Source organism: Penicillium roqueforti (assembly GCF_015533775.1).
Source record: "Penicillium roqueforti strain LCP96 04111 chromosome Unknown scaffold_04, whole genome shotgun sequence".
In the NCBI taxonomy this organism is placed as follows: domain Eukaryota; kingdom Fungi; phylum Ascomycota; class Eurotiomycetes; order Eurotiales; family Aspergillaceae; genus Penicillium; species Penicillium roqueforti.
Genome location: NW_024067568.1, coordinates 30507 through 46854, shown reverse-complemented (window position 1 = coordinate 46854; position 16348 = coordinate 30507). Strand labels below are relative to the sequence as shown.

The window sequence follows — 16348 nt, the reverse complement described above, 5'->3', positions numbered from 1 at the left end:
TGGGGACTTTATGACCTTTTGATTCTCGTTCATCGGTCATAATGAAATCCTTGGCGATCCCTGCCTTATTATTAAGGTGCTCACGACTAACTTCGATGTACATCACCGTACTTCGTACCTACATATAGGTACATAGGTACATGTAGTATCCGAATGAAATATGAAGGATCGACGTAGATCGACGTAGATCAGGGTTCATTCAGAAGTAAATCAGAACTCCGAGTCCTCGCGTCACCACCGAAAAACGGGCCTCCGCTTGTTCGAATGCGGAATCTTCACTCCACTTAGATCTTTCACTAGCCCCTATGGAGCTTGGAGTAGCGTAGCTCCGGGACAGATCGATCGTCTCCATAAAAAAATCCCAAAATCTCCAAAGCGATGATGCAATGGCTTCCCAATCGACGTCACGGGGATCAAAGAAGCTTTCCGGACTTCCATTCCATATCCACCTCGCCTTATAGTTTTGTTCTCTGCTGTCCTCTTTTTCTTTTTCATGACTTTGGTTATATTGGAATTTGCAGTTCCTGAATTATGGCAACTGTGCAAGTGACTCGCCAGTCCCGGCTGGCAGATGATGGTAAGATGATCGTGCATCCCAGGATATCCGTCGGATCGCTAACCTCACGTGAGATTAGCCGCGACTGCTGCCTTATATGTGACACACCCTGAACGTAGGGCATCTCTTCGCGCCCCGACCCCGATTAATACCCAGAACTTCAGTGAGTATGGTCCCTCGATAAGTGAAATACACACAAGCTGACAATGTTATTTGCGGTAGACCCACGCGCGGTCGGTGGTACTCCAAACCTCAGCCACGCCTCCGCTGCTTCCGCTCTCGCACATGCGAATCGCAAACCTGTCGAAGTATGGCGGCCCCCAGCAAGACAGCCTGCCGCCGAGAAAGCCGCATTGTGCGTGAAGGACTATGTTCCGCCCCAGCAACCCCAACCAACCTCTCAGCACAGTGCAGAGGGACTGGGAGCTGCAATGCTCGCTGTTCGTGAACAAAGGGCTTCCGTGAGCCAGGCCCCTACGTCCACTTCCCATAGGCGTGACAGCTCAGCGACCGATCGTTTCCACTACACAGCCGTCGGTGGTAACCCGAAGGACAAGGCGCTCCAGGCTGCGTCGGGCGCTTACACGCTCTCGCGTAAGAGAGCCGACTCGGCACCCAGTGATCCAGGGGTTGCCTCAGAAATACCATACAGCCGTTCAGCTGCTAGCGCGTCGCAAAATGCTCGTGTGGAAGTGGAGCCCCCCCTTAACCACTTAGACCATGCCATAGAAGCAAGCAGGATACAGCATGCCGCTAGCACTAACCCGAAGCTATATACTTCATCGCCACCAATACAAAGCGACATTGAGGAACAAAACTACAAGAACTCGCAACGCGCTGCTGCCATCTCAATGGCAAGGGACATGTACAGAGTCACCAGTACCAAGAAACAACCCGGCAGATCCGCTGCCATCCTAGCAGCCCAAAGAGGACAAAGTCAGTTGGGCTACCGCAAGACCGTATCCACCGCAGATGGAGATGCTATCCGGCGGGCGATCGCACTACAAGAAGCAGCGCAAAAGCGAGCTTCCGAGAAACTTGCTCTTATGCAGGATGAGCATGCAGAATACCAACAATATTATGGCACCGCACCGCAACCGCAACGGTCGCGCTTGACCACCCGCCGCAAGAGAACTTCTAGCGATGTGGATGCCTCTCAGCTCGATGTAGAGCAGTCGCGGCAAATCCGGAACCAGATGACTAGCCTGCGGACCAAGCTGGGCCAAGTAGATGTGCAGAAGAACAAGGATCGTGAGTTGCTTATGCAGGCTGCTCGCCGCAACGTGGAGCAAACCCTCCAGGACATGGAGGCGCAGGTTTATGCGGACACCGGTCGCGCTCCGCCTTCCGTCCAGAGGGGTTGGGATGAAGTTGCCCAGGAGCGCGTACGACAGGAGGCAGAGGATTTCGAAGCCGCTACCACCCAAGACAATCGAGTGAACATCGGCGGCCAAAGGTATATGGACATGGCCGACGTCGATGCTGTAGCTCGGGCTCGCCTTCAGCCCGCTTTCGATGAGATTACCGAGAATGCCGAATTACGGAGAGCCCATGATATCGAAGCCCGTTTGGACGCTGAGGAGGAGCAGCGACGTGCTGATTTGGAGCGTCAACGCGAAGCTGAGGTGAAAGAGTTGGAGAAGCAAGAAAAAGGTCAGTTACCCTGTCATTTTTTCTTGATATGTTCTGACCAATAAATCAGGTGCAAGCAAGCACGAAAAATTCGAGAGCAAGATTCCCAAATTCTTCTTATGGAGGAAGAAGGGCAAACGAGCTCGGGTTGAGAAATCCGAAACCGAAGAGGCCGAAGCTGTCTCGCCTGTTACCCAGGAAGCTGTAGTAGAGCCGGCTCCGGCTACAGCAGTGGACGACAATGTTGCGACAGACATCACTCCCGAGCACGCTTCTACTGAGACAGGGGGCAATGTTGGGACAGAAGGCAATACTGAGACAGAAGGCAATACTGAGACAGAAGGCAATACTGAGACAGAAGGCAATGTTGCAACAGAACGCAATGTTGAGACACAGGACAATGTTGCGACAGACGACAATGTTTCGAGCGTCATCCCTGACGAAGCTTCTGTTGAGACTGAAATAGCCGGTCCTACAACTGTTCTTGCAGCTGACTCCTCGGTCTCAGAGACTGAACCTTCAAAGACCGACGAGAGTGACGTGCCCGCAGCAATCCCGCGGCGGCCGTTACGAAGCCAGACCGAGCCCGCCCAGATTGAGCAGCGAGATGCAGCCGCCTCAGGCCCAACGATGGTGCACTACTTCACGCCACCAGTTACAAGCCCGCGCGCCGACACGAAGCTCAAGAACTGGTTCCGCGACCGTCTCGTTCGCCGCTCCAGTGGCCCAGTCCCCATCTACCCTCATCAGCCAGGTCCGGACATTAACACGGACAGCGAACCTGCCTTTCAAGGCGGCGCCACTCTGACCGGCCGCGACGAGCCCCGCAGCGTAGCGCTTGCCTCACATCCTCCTGGTGTGATTGAACCTGTCCCGACGCACAACAGATCTTCGAGCTACTACAGCAACGACATTGACGTGGCCAAGATCCATAGTGCTGATCCTTTGCCAAAGTTTACCAAGCAAAATCGCAATGGCAGGAAGAGGAACCGTCTGAGCAGGACATTACGCAAGGCCGTCTCCGGTAGCCCCGATGGGTCGAACGAGGGTGACTCCCGTCGTGATTCGGGAGTTCAATCTGCGTCTAAGGGTGTCGGGAACGGTGATCTCCAGAGTCTGCAGGATAGTACTATCGGGCAGAGTCTTCCTGTGCCACCTAGTATTGGCGACACACTGAACGGGAGAAGAGAATCGAGATTCTCCGAGAATCTGTGATATTCATATTGAATGTTGATGTGTATTTCTATTTGAAACGTTTGACTTGATGTACGATTTTATTATTTTTGGATCTTGGGATGATTATTGGTGTTGTGGAATTTGAAATCGGTGCTTCTGGAGGATATTAGGGTCGGATTGTTTTACTTTGCTAATGATTTTTGGATGCTTGGTATATAATCGATCTAATTAACGATGTCTCTGAAATATACAAACCGGTCGACATGTCACCAAGGCGACTTACCATTGTTTTCAACGGTGTATCAAGTCCGTCCTTTTCATTTGAACTGTTCCAATCTACCCTGTACCCAAAAAGTAATCCAGTCACTTCGTTCGCTGCGTCTTGGTCGACTGCCAAATGCAGAGACGTGCTATGTCTGACTGTTCTTGCATTCACATTGGCACCGGATTTCAACAACAGCTCTATCCAGGAAGGAAAGTAAATGCTTTTTTCATGTTGGGTCTGTGGAGCTTGGTATCACGTCAAGTCCGTCAGATCGGTGCAGAGGAGATAGATGACCTTGGATTAGAAATTACAATGAAGCTCCAAACTTGGACTTCAAGATTATCAGCGGAAGATCGGCTTTTCCGTGAGACCCATAAATGTAAGCGGATTGTTGACTGAATCACTTTCGTCTATTCGGGGCTAAGCCGAAGTCTATATCGAACTACTGATCTCTAAAATGTTTCGATTACTCCGTACGAGACTCCCACACACGGGCGGGCATAGAGTGACGATTCAAACATTCTTACTTTTCCAGACTATCTCGAATGATTTGAAATACAAAACGACGGCGTGTGGAACCGCTAGCGTAGCATTGTTGACTTAAACATGGTTTCCTGAATCGGTAGATTCATAACATCTTTTCACGCGGGTTTAGTTATTGATATTTCAAGAAAATGATACTTAAAGGCCTTGGGAGCAGTGGTAATTCTCAAGAAAACATCTCAGCTCAACTTCATCTTTCTTTCCCCTCTTCACTGCTAGTGGTCTACTTGTTATACCAGGATGCATTTTTCTATTCCAATTCACCTGGGAGTGGTGCTCCTTGCGTGGGATACACTGGGGCCAAATCCGGCGTTTCCTGCGCTGAAGAGGGCCTACAGCAGATGGATCAAGTAGTTGATTTCGAACTCCACCAAACCACACCTCCAGTTGGGCCAACAAATACAGTCGCACAGGTCTTCTTTGCCGCAAACGATACACGTCTAATCACCACGGTGAAGGGGGACCCATCTGCTGGCAAAGCAGGCTTTGTATCTGTCCTGCCATTCAAAGATTCGTGTTCGTCGGTCTTCGAGAGTCATGATATTCGAAGCTCTCCGCCCAGTACGGCAGTGCTATTTGGTGGCGTTGAAATCCCCGGCACATCTGACCTATTCATCACGGACGCATCTTTCGGAGCCACTGTTCTTATCCTCGATGACGTCACCGATGAAGTCTCTCTCAAGCACAAGATCACCATCGAAGGCCAGAAAGCCACGTGTTGGGCTACCTACTCTCCGTTGCGAGAGAGTGTATTTTTAACCGACGCAGCATCTAACAGACTAGTTGAAGTCCGCAATGATAACTCGAAGATCTTAACGATCCTAGACCTGAGAAATGGCGACCCCGGTCTCACCGATGTCAGAGCCATCGGCCATTATGTATACGCACTTTCCCCAGGAAATGGCACCACAGTCGCTGCTTTAACCGTTGTTGACTCTTTCAAGGGCCGGCAGATCCAGCATTTTGAGCTGGACAAGTTGGGCGCTGGTCAGCGGTCACAAGGTTTAGCCATATTTGAGAAGTAAACCGGTATGCGAGAAGGTTATGAATGGAAGAGGTTGGGGCCTGGTGATTAGTTTTCCAAGTTCTGTGCATGAAATATCACCGTCGTTCAAGGTTTCATTAATCAAGTGCCGGTAGATGCCTGGTTTCTCACGTAACAACATTGCCGAAATGGAAAACAGATGCTGATCTGAAAAGAGTGCGGAAATCAGCCCATTTCCTTCATCCCGCCAGCCTATGTAAATACAGATCCAAATAACCAATACAAATGAGATCTCACAATGATCGTCTTGGGGTGTACTCCCTATTTTCAATTACTCTGATATCCTGAGAAACTGACACAGCTACTCCATCCCGCAATAGTTGTGACATCCACGACTTGTCTTGGTTTCAGATAGAGCTATGCACGCAAATTTACATTTTCATTCTGCTGAAACCCGTGGGTTGATATTTCTTATTAGATTTAGCGTCAATGACCTCAACAGGTTCCTTGAGGAGTGACGTGTAGTTTCATATCCGCTGCGAGCTCCTCTGAAAATGGTGACATCAAGATGTCGATCCAGACGATATCTCTGGCAATCCCAGTAATTTCGTAAGGTGTCGCTTTTTCCATTGCAGACATTTCTCTTTTCATCTCCTGTATGTATACCTCTCTTCCGTCACAATATCGCAATAAAGCAATGGTGACAAGGGCCCAAATTTTCAGCTCAAAGTACTTTTTTCCGAGCCTCTTTACATTCGGAGGCACGAATTCGGCAAGCCTAGCAGGTAGTGAAACTAGCTCACTCGGGGGGAATGCGAATTGTCCCTTCAATTTCGACATAAGCATAAGACATGTAAGTCGAACCAATTCTCTCGCGATAAGGTCTTCGGGATCAGCCATGGCCTCGAAATTGCTGGGAAATCTCGGCATTGAGAGCAAAAAGTGAATACAGGGACCGATCAGGCGGATTGCATCGATATCCCTTTTCCAGAATGATGCGGAGTGACTAGTGGTATTTATCACATCCGCAATTGAGGAAACCATTGTTAATGCTTGGCCCGCTGGGAAAAATGCGGGCGATATGGGTTGGACAAGTAAAGCTTGTAGCCTAGGGGCAAGCCCTCTCGAAGATATATTGGATATGCCAACAAACTCTGCTGGGAGACCGAATCGCGGATAGGAATCAAAGACCATGGCACCAGCTAGATCGTACCTTTGCAAGGAACAGTCAGAAGTTTTGTCTAGAAAATGAAAGAGGTACGGAGTACTCACAGCAGTATGAGAAGTGACATGCGATGTCCGAGGTCGGCAAACCCGCCACGTAGTTTCGCTATGAGACTCAAACCATCCATGTGAATACTCCAGCTATCCCAATCACAGTGCCTCATCTATGGAAAAGAGGTTATTCAAGAGCTCATATTCAGGAATATAGCACATACAGTGAGACAGACATGGGCCAATATATTGGCAATAGCCCCTTCACTAATACTCTCCGTGAAGTTATTAAGACGCTGTCTTAGTTTCCTTGTTGAAATTTCAAAGTGACTCAAAGCCTCCGGACTTTTCACACTTTGATTGCCATTAATCTTATTGAGAAAATCAGCAGCATTGCCGAGAGTCACATGGAATGCCCCGGGGTCACATAGGGCTACCTCAATCCAAACACCCCTGAATGGCTGATAAGGGCCCGTGACGACTAATATAGAGCAAGCATTAACAGATGAGAGGAGCTAGAGGCCAACGGAAAGCTTGGAACTCTTACCAGAGTGCATCAGTTCGAGAGCGCGCATATCAGCCTCCACAGGGAAGTGAGCGAGCATAGCTAAGTTTTGGCTGGGTGAAACGCTGTTTATGATTGCGCCACGAAGCTGAGAGATTTTGTAACCATTTGACTCCGAAGAAAATGTTCGGGTGGCTTGCGAAGAGGTTGCATTGGGTTGTGGGCGTCTCCGTCGTTGGCCTATATCCTTCATGACATGGCGACGGATCTCCGTTCTTACCTCTTTTTGTCGGTGTAAGTCATCTGGGTGAGATAGGTTTATGAACCTGAGGTCTTGAGTTGCCGACGGTTGGACACTCGTAAGCTTCCTTGCCAACATTCGTGATCCGTGTGAGGGACGGGCAGGGAGGATCTGCGCATCCCGTGTCGGTGGCTCAGCACCCCTAGACTTCCAGTCTACACTATCCATTGTTTTCTTCAGTGTTAGGATCAATTAGGTTGTCCTAATGTCTTCTCAACGTCGTGTGGCTCACCTGATGTTCCACGACGACCAGGGCATTAATCAGCAAAGTACTGTGGGCTGCTTTGTAATCCATGCGCGATCTCAGCAGAATTGGTGACCTGCTCATCACTAGTTTCGTATTCACTGATACGAGATGCCAAGAATTCAAAATATAGAGCACCGGATTAAATAATACGTCAAAAGCACATTTAGCACGGAGATTTATGGTTCAAGCAGAGTTACAGGAGCAGCATACTAAAAGTGCAAGTCAACGAATGTGTTTATTCTAGAGTAGAGGAAGCGAGACTAGAAAAGATCGACCACGAGCCACGGCACAGGTTTCTTCGGGATGGAGAAAAGCGTCATGACTCAACACTCGCCGAGTTACTTGGGATTTGGTGTCGAGATCCTTCGAAGCCAAACTAACGATATGAAACCCAATCAACCAGCCCCCTCCCCCGCGCGTATATTCCAGCCGCAGCAGACCTCAAAGCGAGTGTGAAGATAGCGCGCAGCAAAAGCCAACATCAAAGCCGGTCAATCCACTCAATAGCAATCTCGGGCTCCAATCGGTGACGATACTGAGGATTCACAAAGGAATTGCGCACAATTCCCTTCTTATCAACCAGGAAAGTTGCCGGAACCGGAAGCTCCAGGTTGTCATTGCCGTACCGCTGGTTCCAATCCACGCCAAATTTGTCGAAAACGGTCCGCATAGACTCGGGCTGAGGGAACAACAGGCCAAGTTTCTTCGCCAGCTGATTACCAACATCCGAAAGCACTGGAAACTTCAACAACAGTTTCTCAGATGTGGTCAGAGAATGATCAGGTAGCTCCGGAGACACAGCTACCAATGTCACGCCTTTCTGGTGAAACTCGTCCATATGGCTCTGAAGCGCACGCAGCTCGAGGTTGCAGAAGGGACACCATTCACCCCGATAAAAAGATATCAGGATGGGTCCTTCAACAAGGAGATCATTCAACGACACTTCGTTACCGGTCGCATCGCTCAGGTGAAATTGTGGAAAGGCGTCCCCCGGCTGGATCGCTCTAGCAGGATCGTAACTGTTTTTAAAGTCTCTGACCGCGTCCGTGATGATGGAAGACACTTCCTTCGGCGCAGTTTCAAGAAACTGGTTATAGGTTGAGGACAGTTCCTTGTTGAGGGCCATGTCGCAAGTCAGAGCTTTGGAGGGAAGATGTAAAATGAAATCAATGTCAGTGAAATGTGGAAGCGTGAGGAAAGATGTTACGGTGATGTAGCGAATAGCTTTGCTTTAAGTAGGATGCAGACATACAGCACTCATCGAATTCGATATTATTAATTCAGGCCCCGAAGTCCGATATTGCCCAAATCCGTGGAATGGGCCAGACTCTTACATCTGACTAGACAAAGAGAACGCTGTGGCACTCGTTGATAGGGATACAAGCAATATATGACTATGTTCCCGATTGGGAAAGCAGTGAGCAGTCCAGCCTAACCGGATAGGGATGTCGGTCCCTGTTACCCCACAGCCTAGCGCGACTTTAAGTTCAACGGCGAAAGTCAAATTCAAATTCAATTAAGTGGGTCTCTCTGGCTTCTCTGATCGCAAACCAGATGATTCTGCCCTGCAGTATCGACATTCACGAGATTCCTGGGATAATTGCTTGCGTCATTCCTATATTACCAAGCGACCGGCAACGGAAATGCAGATTATCAATCAGGAAGTACAGCTTGGTCATGTCTCATGATGCCTTTTTTTGGAAGTCCAAGATATAAATTCTGAGGTCTTGCCAGGTTCCAGGGTTGAGAGGATATCGAAGATTCGATTATTGGAGCCCAAGACACTCAATCACTTTTTCGGTTGAGTGGTCATTATCTTATTATTACCGAACATCTTCCACAATGTCGCGACTTATTGTGATCCTCGGTATTACGGGTGTGCAAGTAAGTTAGAATCGCTCCCTGTACAATTTCTTTGGATATTGCCTGAGGTTACTAACACCAAAGCTGAAGGGAAGCTCCGTCGCCGACGCTTACCTTGTGAATCCGGGCTGGAAGATTCGCGGTGTGACGCGCAATCCGGCATCTGATACTGCAAAGAAATGGGAGATGAAAGGTGTTGAAATGATCAAAGGTGACCTTGATGATGTGGCATCCTTGAGCGAGGCCTTTGTGGGAGCCGACATTATTTTTGGTGTCACCGACTTCTGGACAATCTTCAAAGATCCAGAAAGTCACCAGAAGAAGAAGCCCGGCCAATCACTTGTGGAATATTGCCACGATGTCGAGCTCCAACAGGGCAAGAATATTGCCGATGCTGCGGCCACTGTTCCTGGCCTATCCCGATACATCTTCAGCTCAATGGCCCATGCGAAGAATTCCAGTAACAGCAAGTTCACCGAACTTTATCACATGGATTCTAAAGCAGACGCTGCCATCTACGCACAGAGCATCCCGGCCCTGGCTGGAAAATTCTCGCAGGTTCAGGCGCCCATATATTTCCAGCTCCCTTGGGAGTGGGGACTTCCTACAACCCCGAAGAAGGTATGAATCATGAAATCGCCCCGCCAGGACTTTTGTTTTTTTTTCGTAATTCCCGGGCGTATTTTGAAGGTATTGACTCGTTGCATAGGTAGTTGATGGCACCTGGCGAATGACAGGAATTGGCCCAGGTGACAAGGGCATTCCGTTCGGGCATGTCCGCAAGGATTTCGGCCCTTGCGTCAGGGCAGTTGCAGAGTCCGAGCCCAATGTCAATTTATTTGCTGTTGGTGAATATGTATCGTGGTCAGATTACCTCCGCATCTTTTGCGAAACCCAAGGTTTCAAGTATGGTGGCTACGACGAGCTTTCCTACGATAAATTCTGCGAGTTGCTTCCCGGAGGTCTTGGTCACGAATTTGCTCACAATGTATTATTTGCACATGAGTTCGGGTACGAAGGTATCGATCCTGCTGTTGTACGACCAGAGAAGGTATGTTATCCTATTCGATCTCGTTGCCACTCTGGGACATGACTGACCTTTCTATAGCTTGGTCTGAAAATGACCTCGTTCCGTGAATATTGCCAAGAGACTGATTTCTCGGCACTGGACGGTGACAAGTGAGGCATTCAATGGGGAAGCTCTCGGTCAGCTGAGATCTGTCTCAGCTATGAGTAAACAGTAGTGTCAGGGGCCATAGGAGTCAACTCAATCGATATCTCTTCTGGGGTCCAACTACAGCCGATAATATCATCTCATAAGCTCAAATATCCTCTATCCTAAAGTGTCGGTCTAAACCGCATGTGTAATATATAATATTACGCGCCGATGCTTTATGAAAAAGAGTACATTCTAACTAGAACATCGAACATGGGGGGGAAAGGAAAGGAATCAGGGCCATTGTGAGTTTTGTACCCTTCTCCTTGCCAGGCAAAATCTAGTATACTCTCCTACAGCTTAGGAAGGAACGATCCCTATAGAGAAGGAAGGAGCCAACGAGCCAACGACATAAGAAAAGAACTACCAAGCCTTGATCGTAACATAACCGCCCAAAAGTGCGTTCAGTCCCTGAGGGTTGGATATTTCCCGCAACTATGTAGAGACGGTATTGTGGAATACGAGACTTGGCGAGTTGAATAGTGGCATAGCATCTTTTCGTTGAGGGAACAACGGTCAAGAGTGGGCTTGAGTTCTGGTGAATAACTGCATTTGGATGCTAGCGTGGTGCATTTTATTGAGCAAGTCCGTGAGCTTATGTAATACTCAGCGACGTGCTCAGTTGTCCTCAGTGAGCAAAAAGCGGCAAGGACTGAGCACTAAGACGGAAAGGGAAAGCCAAGAAGTGGCAGAGGAAATCAAGTACAGACGCATATTTGTATATCTGTATTCAATGTCCAAAATTCATTCAGAACCACCTGTCCCTAGTCAAAAGCCGATCATTCCCCCGCATCTTCATGGAAAATTGCCTAATCCGACATTCGATCTCCAAAACAAAACATCCACCAATCCCAGCAGAGTACGGGGTATTTCTGTAGCGAGGACCGAAGCATACACACATTATAACAAGTCATATTCCAAGATGGAGAGTACCTGTGCAGCCCCCAATAATGCGTCTTCTCACGATTCTCCCTATACTCCTTGGACTCATATCCAGCCATTTCGTCTCTGCGACAGATAATGGCAAGACTACTGATGTGACATGGGATCAATACAGCCTCTCAGTTAAAGGAGAGAGGGTATATGTGTTCTCTGGTGAATTCCACTACCAGCGACTCCCCGTGCCGGAGCTTTGGCTCGACGTATTTCAGAAGCTACGCGCAAATGGATTCAATGCGATTTCTAGTGAGTGGCTTGACAACACCCAGGCTGCACTGGTACTCATTGAGACTAGTCTACTTCTTCTGGAATTTCCACTCCGCTTCCGAAGATACTTTCGACTTCGAGAACGGTGCCCACGACGTCCAGCGCGTCTTTGATTATGCCAAGCAGGCAGGTCTGTATGTGATTGCGCGCGCGGGACCTTACTGCAATGCTGAGACCTCTGCTGGTGGTTTCGCACTGTGGGCATCCAATGGGCAAATGGGCAGCACGCGCACGAGCGCAAGCACCTACTATGACCGATGGTATCCGTGGATCCAGAAGATCGGAAAGATCATCGCCGCAAACCAAATCACAAGCGGTGGTCCGGTCATTCTCAATCAGCACGAGAATGAGTTGCAGGAGACAACACACAGTGCCAATAACACTGTTGTCAAGTACATGGAACAAGTTAAAGCCGCCTTCAATGAGGCTGGTATCGTTGTCCCGAGCACGCATAATGAGAAGGGAATGCGCTCTATGAGCTGGTCGACGGACTACCAGGATGTGGGTGGTGCCGTCAATGTCTATGGTTTGGACTCCTATCCTGGTGGTCTGTCCTGTACCAATCCAGATACTGGGTTCAATCTCGTCCGCACTTATTACCAATGGTTCCAGAATTACTCGAGTTCTCAGCCCGAGTATCTGCCGGAGTTTGAGGGCGGTTGGTTCTCCCCCTGGGGAGGGACGTTCTACGATCAATGTTCTACCGAGCTTTCGCCTGAATTCGCCGATGTCTACTATAAGAATAATATCGGCTCCAGAGTCACATTGCAGAATATATATATGGTGATGGGGGCAACTTCTTGGGGCCACAGTGCTGCTCCGGTTGTCTATACTTCATATGACTACTCTGCGCCCATGCGAGAGACGCGTGAGATTCGGGACAAACTCAAGCAGACCAAGTTGATCGGTCTGTTTACGCGCGTGTCATCTGGTCTTTTACAAATGCAAATGGAAGGGAATGGAACAGGGTACACCAGTGATGCGGGTATATATACGTGGGCCTTGCGAAACCCAGAAACCCAAGCCGGTTTCTATGTTCTCGCGCACTCTACCAGCTCATCTCGTGCTGTGACCACTACTTCACTTAATGTCAATACATCGGCTGGTACGTACTCCAGTGTTTGAGAGGAATAATTGCGCTAACTTGAATTCTACACGACAGGGGCCCTGACAATCCCTAATATTGAGTTGGCCGGCCGTCAGAGCAAAATTATCGTCACTGACTACCGGATTGGCCAGGGCTCGAGCTTGCTCTATTCATCCGCCGAGGTCTTGACCTACGCCACCCTCGACATAGATGTTATTGTCTTCTATCTGAATATCGGACAAAAAGGAGAGTTTGTATTCAAAGACGCACCGACCCATCTGACTTTCCAAACTTACGGGAATTCGAAAGTCAACTCTGGTGCATCGAATCATGGCACGAAATACACATACACTCAAGGGGATGGCACGACAGTGCTGAAATTCTCGCACGGCGTACTGGTCTACCTTCTTGATAAGGAGACAGCGTGGAACTTCTTTGCAGTACCGACTACTTCCAATCCGAATGTGGTTCCCAGTGAGCAGATCATTGCCCTTGGGCCATATCTCGTTCGCACAGCAACTGTCAGTGGGGATACTGTCAGTCTTGTTGGTGACAACGCAAACACAACATCTATTGAGTAAGCGCGAAGCTCTCAAATAATTTACTCGCTAATATATGCTGTTAGGGTCTACACGGGCAACTCAAAGGTGACCAAAATCAAGTGGAATGGCAAAGAGATCTCAACCAAGAAGACACCATACGGCAGCTTAATCGGATCAGCCCCGGGAGCCCAAGCCAAAGTATCGCTGCCGACTCTGAAATCATGGAAAGCGCAAGATACCCTTCCGGAGATTAAGGCAGACTACGATGATTCTCGCTGGACCATCTGCAACAAAACGAGATCAGTCAACTCTGTGGCACCACTCACACTTCCCGTGCTTTACTCTGGCGACTACGGCTACCATGCCGGAACGAGAATATATCGCGGACGGTTCGATGGCATGACCGCGACAGGCGCAAATCTCACTGTCCAGAACGGCGCAGCCGCTGGTTGGGCCGCCTGGCTAAACGGAGTCTACGTTGGCGGAGCCATTGGTGATCCGACCCTAGCCGCGACATCAGCCGAGCTACTATTCAACAGCGCTACCTTGCGCAAGACAGACAATGTTCTGACCGTTATCATGGATTACACAGGCCACGACGAGGCGAACGTGTCGCCAAACGGAGCACAAAACCCGCGTGGTATACTAGGCGCGACGCTTCTTGGTGGCGAATTCACTTCCTGGCGTATCCAAGGCAATGCAGGAGGCGAAGCCAACATCGATCCCGTCCGGGGACCCATGAACGAAGGGGGTCTCTATGGAGAGCGTCTCGGTTGGCATCTCCCAGGATACAAAGCGCCCAAGACCGCAACCTCGCACAGTCCGCTGGACGGCATATCTGGTGCAGCAGGCCGGTTCTACACGACGACGTTCCAGCTCGACCTGGACTCCGACCTGGACGTTCCGATTGGTCTGCAGCTCGATGCATCTGCTGATTTCCCCGCAGTAGTCCAGATCTTCATGAATGGGTACCAGTTCGGTCATTACCTGCCACACATCGGTCCCCAGACTAGGTTCCCTTTTCCACCTGGCGTGATCAATAACCGTGGGGAGAACACGTTGGCGATGAGTCTGTGGGCGCTGACGGACCGAGGGGCGAGACTGAGTCAGGTGGATCTGGTTGCATATGGGGCTTATCGTACAGGATTCAACTTCAATCACGATTGGTCATACCTGCAGCCACAATGGAAGAACAACCGGGAGCAATATGTGTAGTTGATAAAGGTGTTGACTGTGGTGTTGTATGACACATTGAATCGAGATCCTTCCTTGTTCTGGATTTTCCCGGGGCCTAGATCTAAGTTCTTTGTTTAGCTCCGGTACCTGTTTCAGCACTGTATATTGCTACTTCCTTGTTTTTTGTTTGCTTTGAGGATTAGAAGATCAAGTAACAGACCGCTAGACTGTCAACATTGAGGTTTTAAAAATATACAAAAGGACCTTGGAATATAACACTCGTACAGTCACCCCTTCAAACCACCCACACATACAAAGTCACCAAAGTCACCAATAAATCCTCATAACCAATGACAATTGAATGAATATAACTCCTAAAAGCCAAAAACGTTCATTGTCCAGGCGACTATCGGCCAAAAACGCGATGTCTGCCCAACGTCGACGTCCGCGTCCACCGCCATTTGTACTTCTCCACACGTTTAAACACGCTCCTCCTTCTCATTTCTAACAAGATTCCTGTCTATATTTCCTTTATATTCCCTAATCCCTAATTCACCATGTCGCGCCATAACAGCGTGGATCTAGACTCGCCGGATCGGCCTTTCGACAACATCATCAATTTCCGCGATGTCGGCCGGTCGGTTAATCAATTCTGTAACAAAGAGTGAGTTCAGACGCGTCTGGAGTCCCGAGATACATATATTCAAGTCTCTCTAGACACAGCTGCTAACGATTTCACGTAGGATCTTGAAAGAAGGCGTGTTTTTCCGCAGTGCGAGGGTAATTCTAACCCCGCTCATACGATCGATGCGTTGTCAGAATAAACACGAAGGAAGGAAAAAAAAAAAAAAACTAACTTGCAATTTGCAGCTCGACGATGCCTCAGAACGAGATAAACGCCGTCTAGCAGAAGAACTACACATTCACACCGTCATCGATCTCCGTTCCCAGTATGTCGAAACAGAAAACAGCAGAATCAAGCACGCGAGAAACAGAAACTAATCCCCAACACAGAACCGAACACCGAATGGGCACGCGGAAACGGCGAAGCGAAAATGCCAAAGCAAATCCATCACAGAAATCACCATCACCGACAGGCTCACTCCCCTCAAACCCAGCCGAGCACCTGCTCGAAATCCCCGGCTCAAAACGAGCTCTAATAAGCCTAACCGGCAAAGGCTTCGAACGCGCCTTAATATCGAAACTAGACTGGCCAACATATCTGTAAGAATTTCCCCCTCCCCCTTCTCCATTCTTCACCTGCAGCTTTACATACATTGCATTACCTATATCCTATATACAAACAAACAACTAATACCCAAAAAAGCAAAACAATCGGCCTGATAACAACAGGCTACCGCAGCGAAGCAGTCCGTCTAGTATGCGGGACAGTAATGCAACCGCGCGGACTAACCGGTCTAGCCCAAGACACGCTTGATTCCAGCATGAGCGAGATCCGCGCCGTGTTCCAGCTCCTGGCTTGCGAGGAGACCTACCCAACGATCGTGCACTGCACGCAGGGAAAGGACCGGACGGGCCTGGTTGTGTTGCTTGTGTTGCTGCTTGTTGGGAATGTGGTGCCGGTGGAGGCGATTGTTGAAGACTACAGTCGCTCGGAGATGGAGCTTGTGTCGGAGTTTGAGGAAAGGATGGAGGAGATTAGGGCGCTGGGGCTTGGGGAGGACTATACGCGTTGTCCGCCTGGCTTTGTGCGTGATACGACTGAGTACCTTGAGACTAGGTATGGGGGTGTTAAAGGGTACTTGGAGAGTGTTGGGGTTGGGTTTGAGATGCAGGAGAGAATTAGGGCGAAGTTTTTGGTTTGAGTTTTTT

At 49.2% G+C, this 16348-nt stretch overlaps 6 protein-coding genes across 6 annotated transcripts; 4 read left to right on the top strand and 2 right to left on the bottom strand.

Annotated features, from left to right (window-relative positions):
- Positions 1–531: 531 nt before the first annotated feature.
- Positions 532–3403, top strand: LCP9604111_2853 (uncharacterized protein; the record flags this gene model as incomplete). The annotated part of the gene is made up of 4 exons (XM_039070376.1): positions 532–577; positions 636–719; positions 779–2209; positions 2259–3403. The coding sequence occupies 4 exons, from the start codon at positions 532–534 to the stop codon at positions 3401–3403; spliced, it is 2706 nt and encodes a 901-aa protein (XP_038930808.1).
- A 900-nt stretch (positions 3404–4303) lies between these two features.
- On the top strand, positions 4304–5197 carry LCP9604111_2852 (uncharacterized protein; the record flags this gene model as incomplete). Its single annotated transcript, XM_039070375.1, has 1 exon — positions 4304–5197. The coding sequence occupies one exon, from the start codon at positions 4304–4306 to the stop codon at positions 5195–5197; it is 894 nt and encodes a 297-aa protein (XP_038930807.1).
- Positions 5198–6563: 1366 nt separating this feature from the next.
- Positions 6564–6977, bottom strand: LCP9604111_2851 (uncharacterized protein; the record flags this gene model as incomplete). Its single annotated transcript, XM_039070374.1, has 2 exons — positions 6564–6853; positions 6920–6977. The coding sequence occupies 2 exons, from the start codon at positions 6975–6977 to the stop codon at positions 6564–6566; spliced, it is 348 nt and encodes a 115-aa protein (XP_038930806.1).
- Positions 6978–7906: 929 nt separating this feature from the next.
- LCP9604111_2850 (peroxiredoxin-like family protein) lies at positions 7907–8551 on the bottom strand (the record flags this gene model as incomplete). Its single annotated transcript, XM_039070373.1, has 1 exon — positions 7907–8551. One exon carries the CDS (start codon positions 8549–8551, stop codon positions 7907–7909), a length of 645 nt encoding a protein of 214 aa, XP_038930805.1.
- A 716-nt stretch (positions 8552–9267) lies between these two features.
- On the top strand, positions 9268–14554 carry LCP9604111_2849 (CAZyme family GH35; the record flags this gene model as incomplete). Its single annotated transcript, XM_039070371.1, has 8 exons — positions 9268–9309; positions 9379–9909; positions 9998–10339; positions 10397–10467; positions 11427–11689; positions 11739–12815; positions 12873–13374; positions 13423–14554. The coding sequence occupies 8 exons, from the start codon at positions 9268–9270 to the stop codon at positions 14552–14554; spliced, it is 3960 nt and encodes a 1319-aa protein (XP_038930804.1).
- A 518-nt stretch (positions 14555–15072) lies between these two features.
- On the top strand, positions 15073–16341 carry LCP9604111_2848 (tyrosine-protein phosphatase; the record flags this gene model as incomplete). The annotated part of the gene is made up of 5 exons (XM_039070370.1): positions 15073–15179; positions 15259–15295; positions 15386–15465; positions 15530–15739; positions 15843–16341. The coding sequence occupies 5 exons, from the start codon at positions 15073–15075 to the stop codon at positions 16339–16341; spliced, it is 933 nt and encodes a 310-aa protein (XP_038930803.1).
- Positions 16342–16348: the final 7 nt, after the last annotated feature.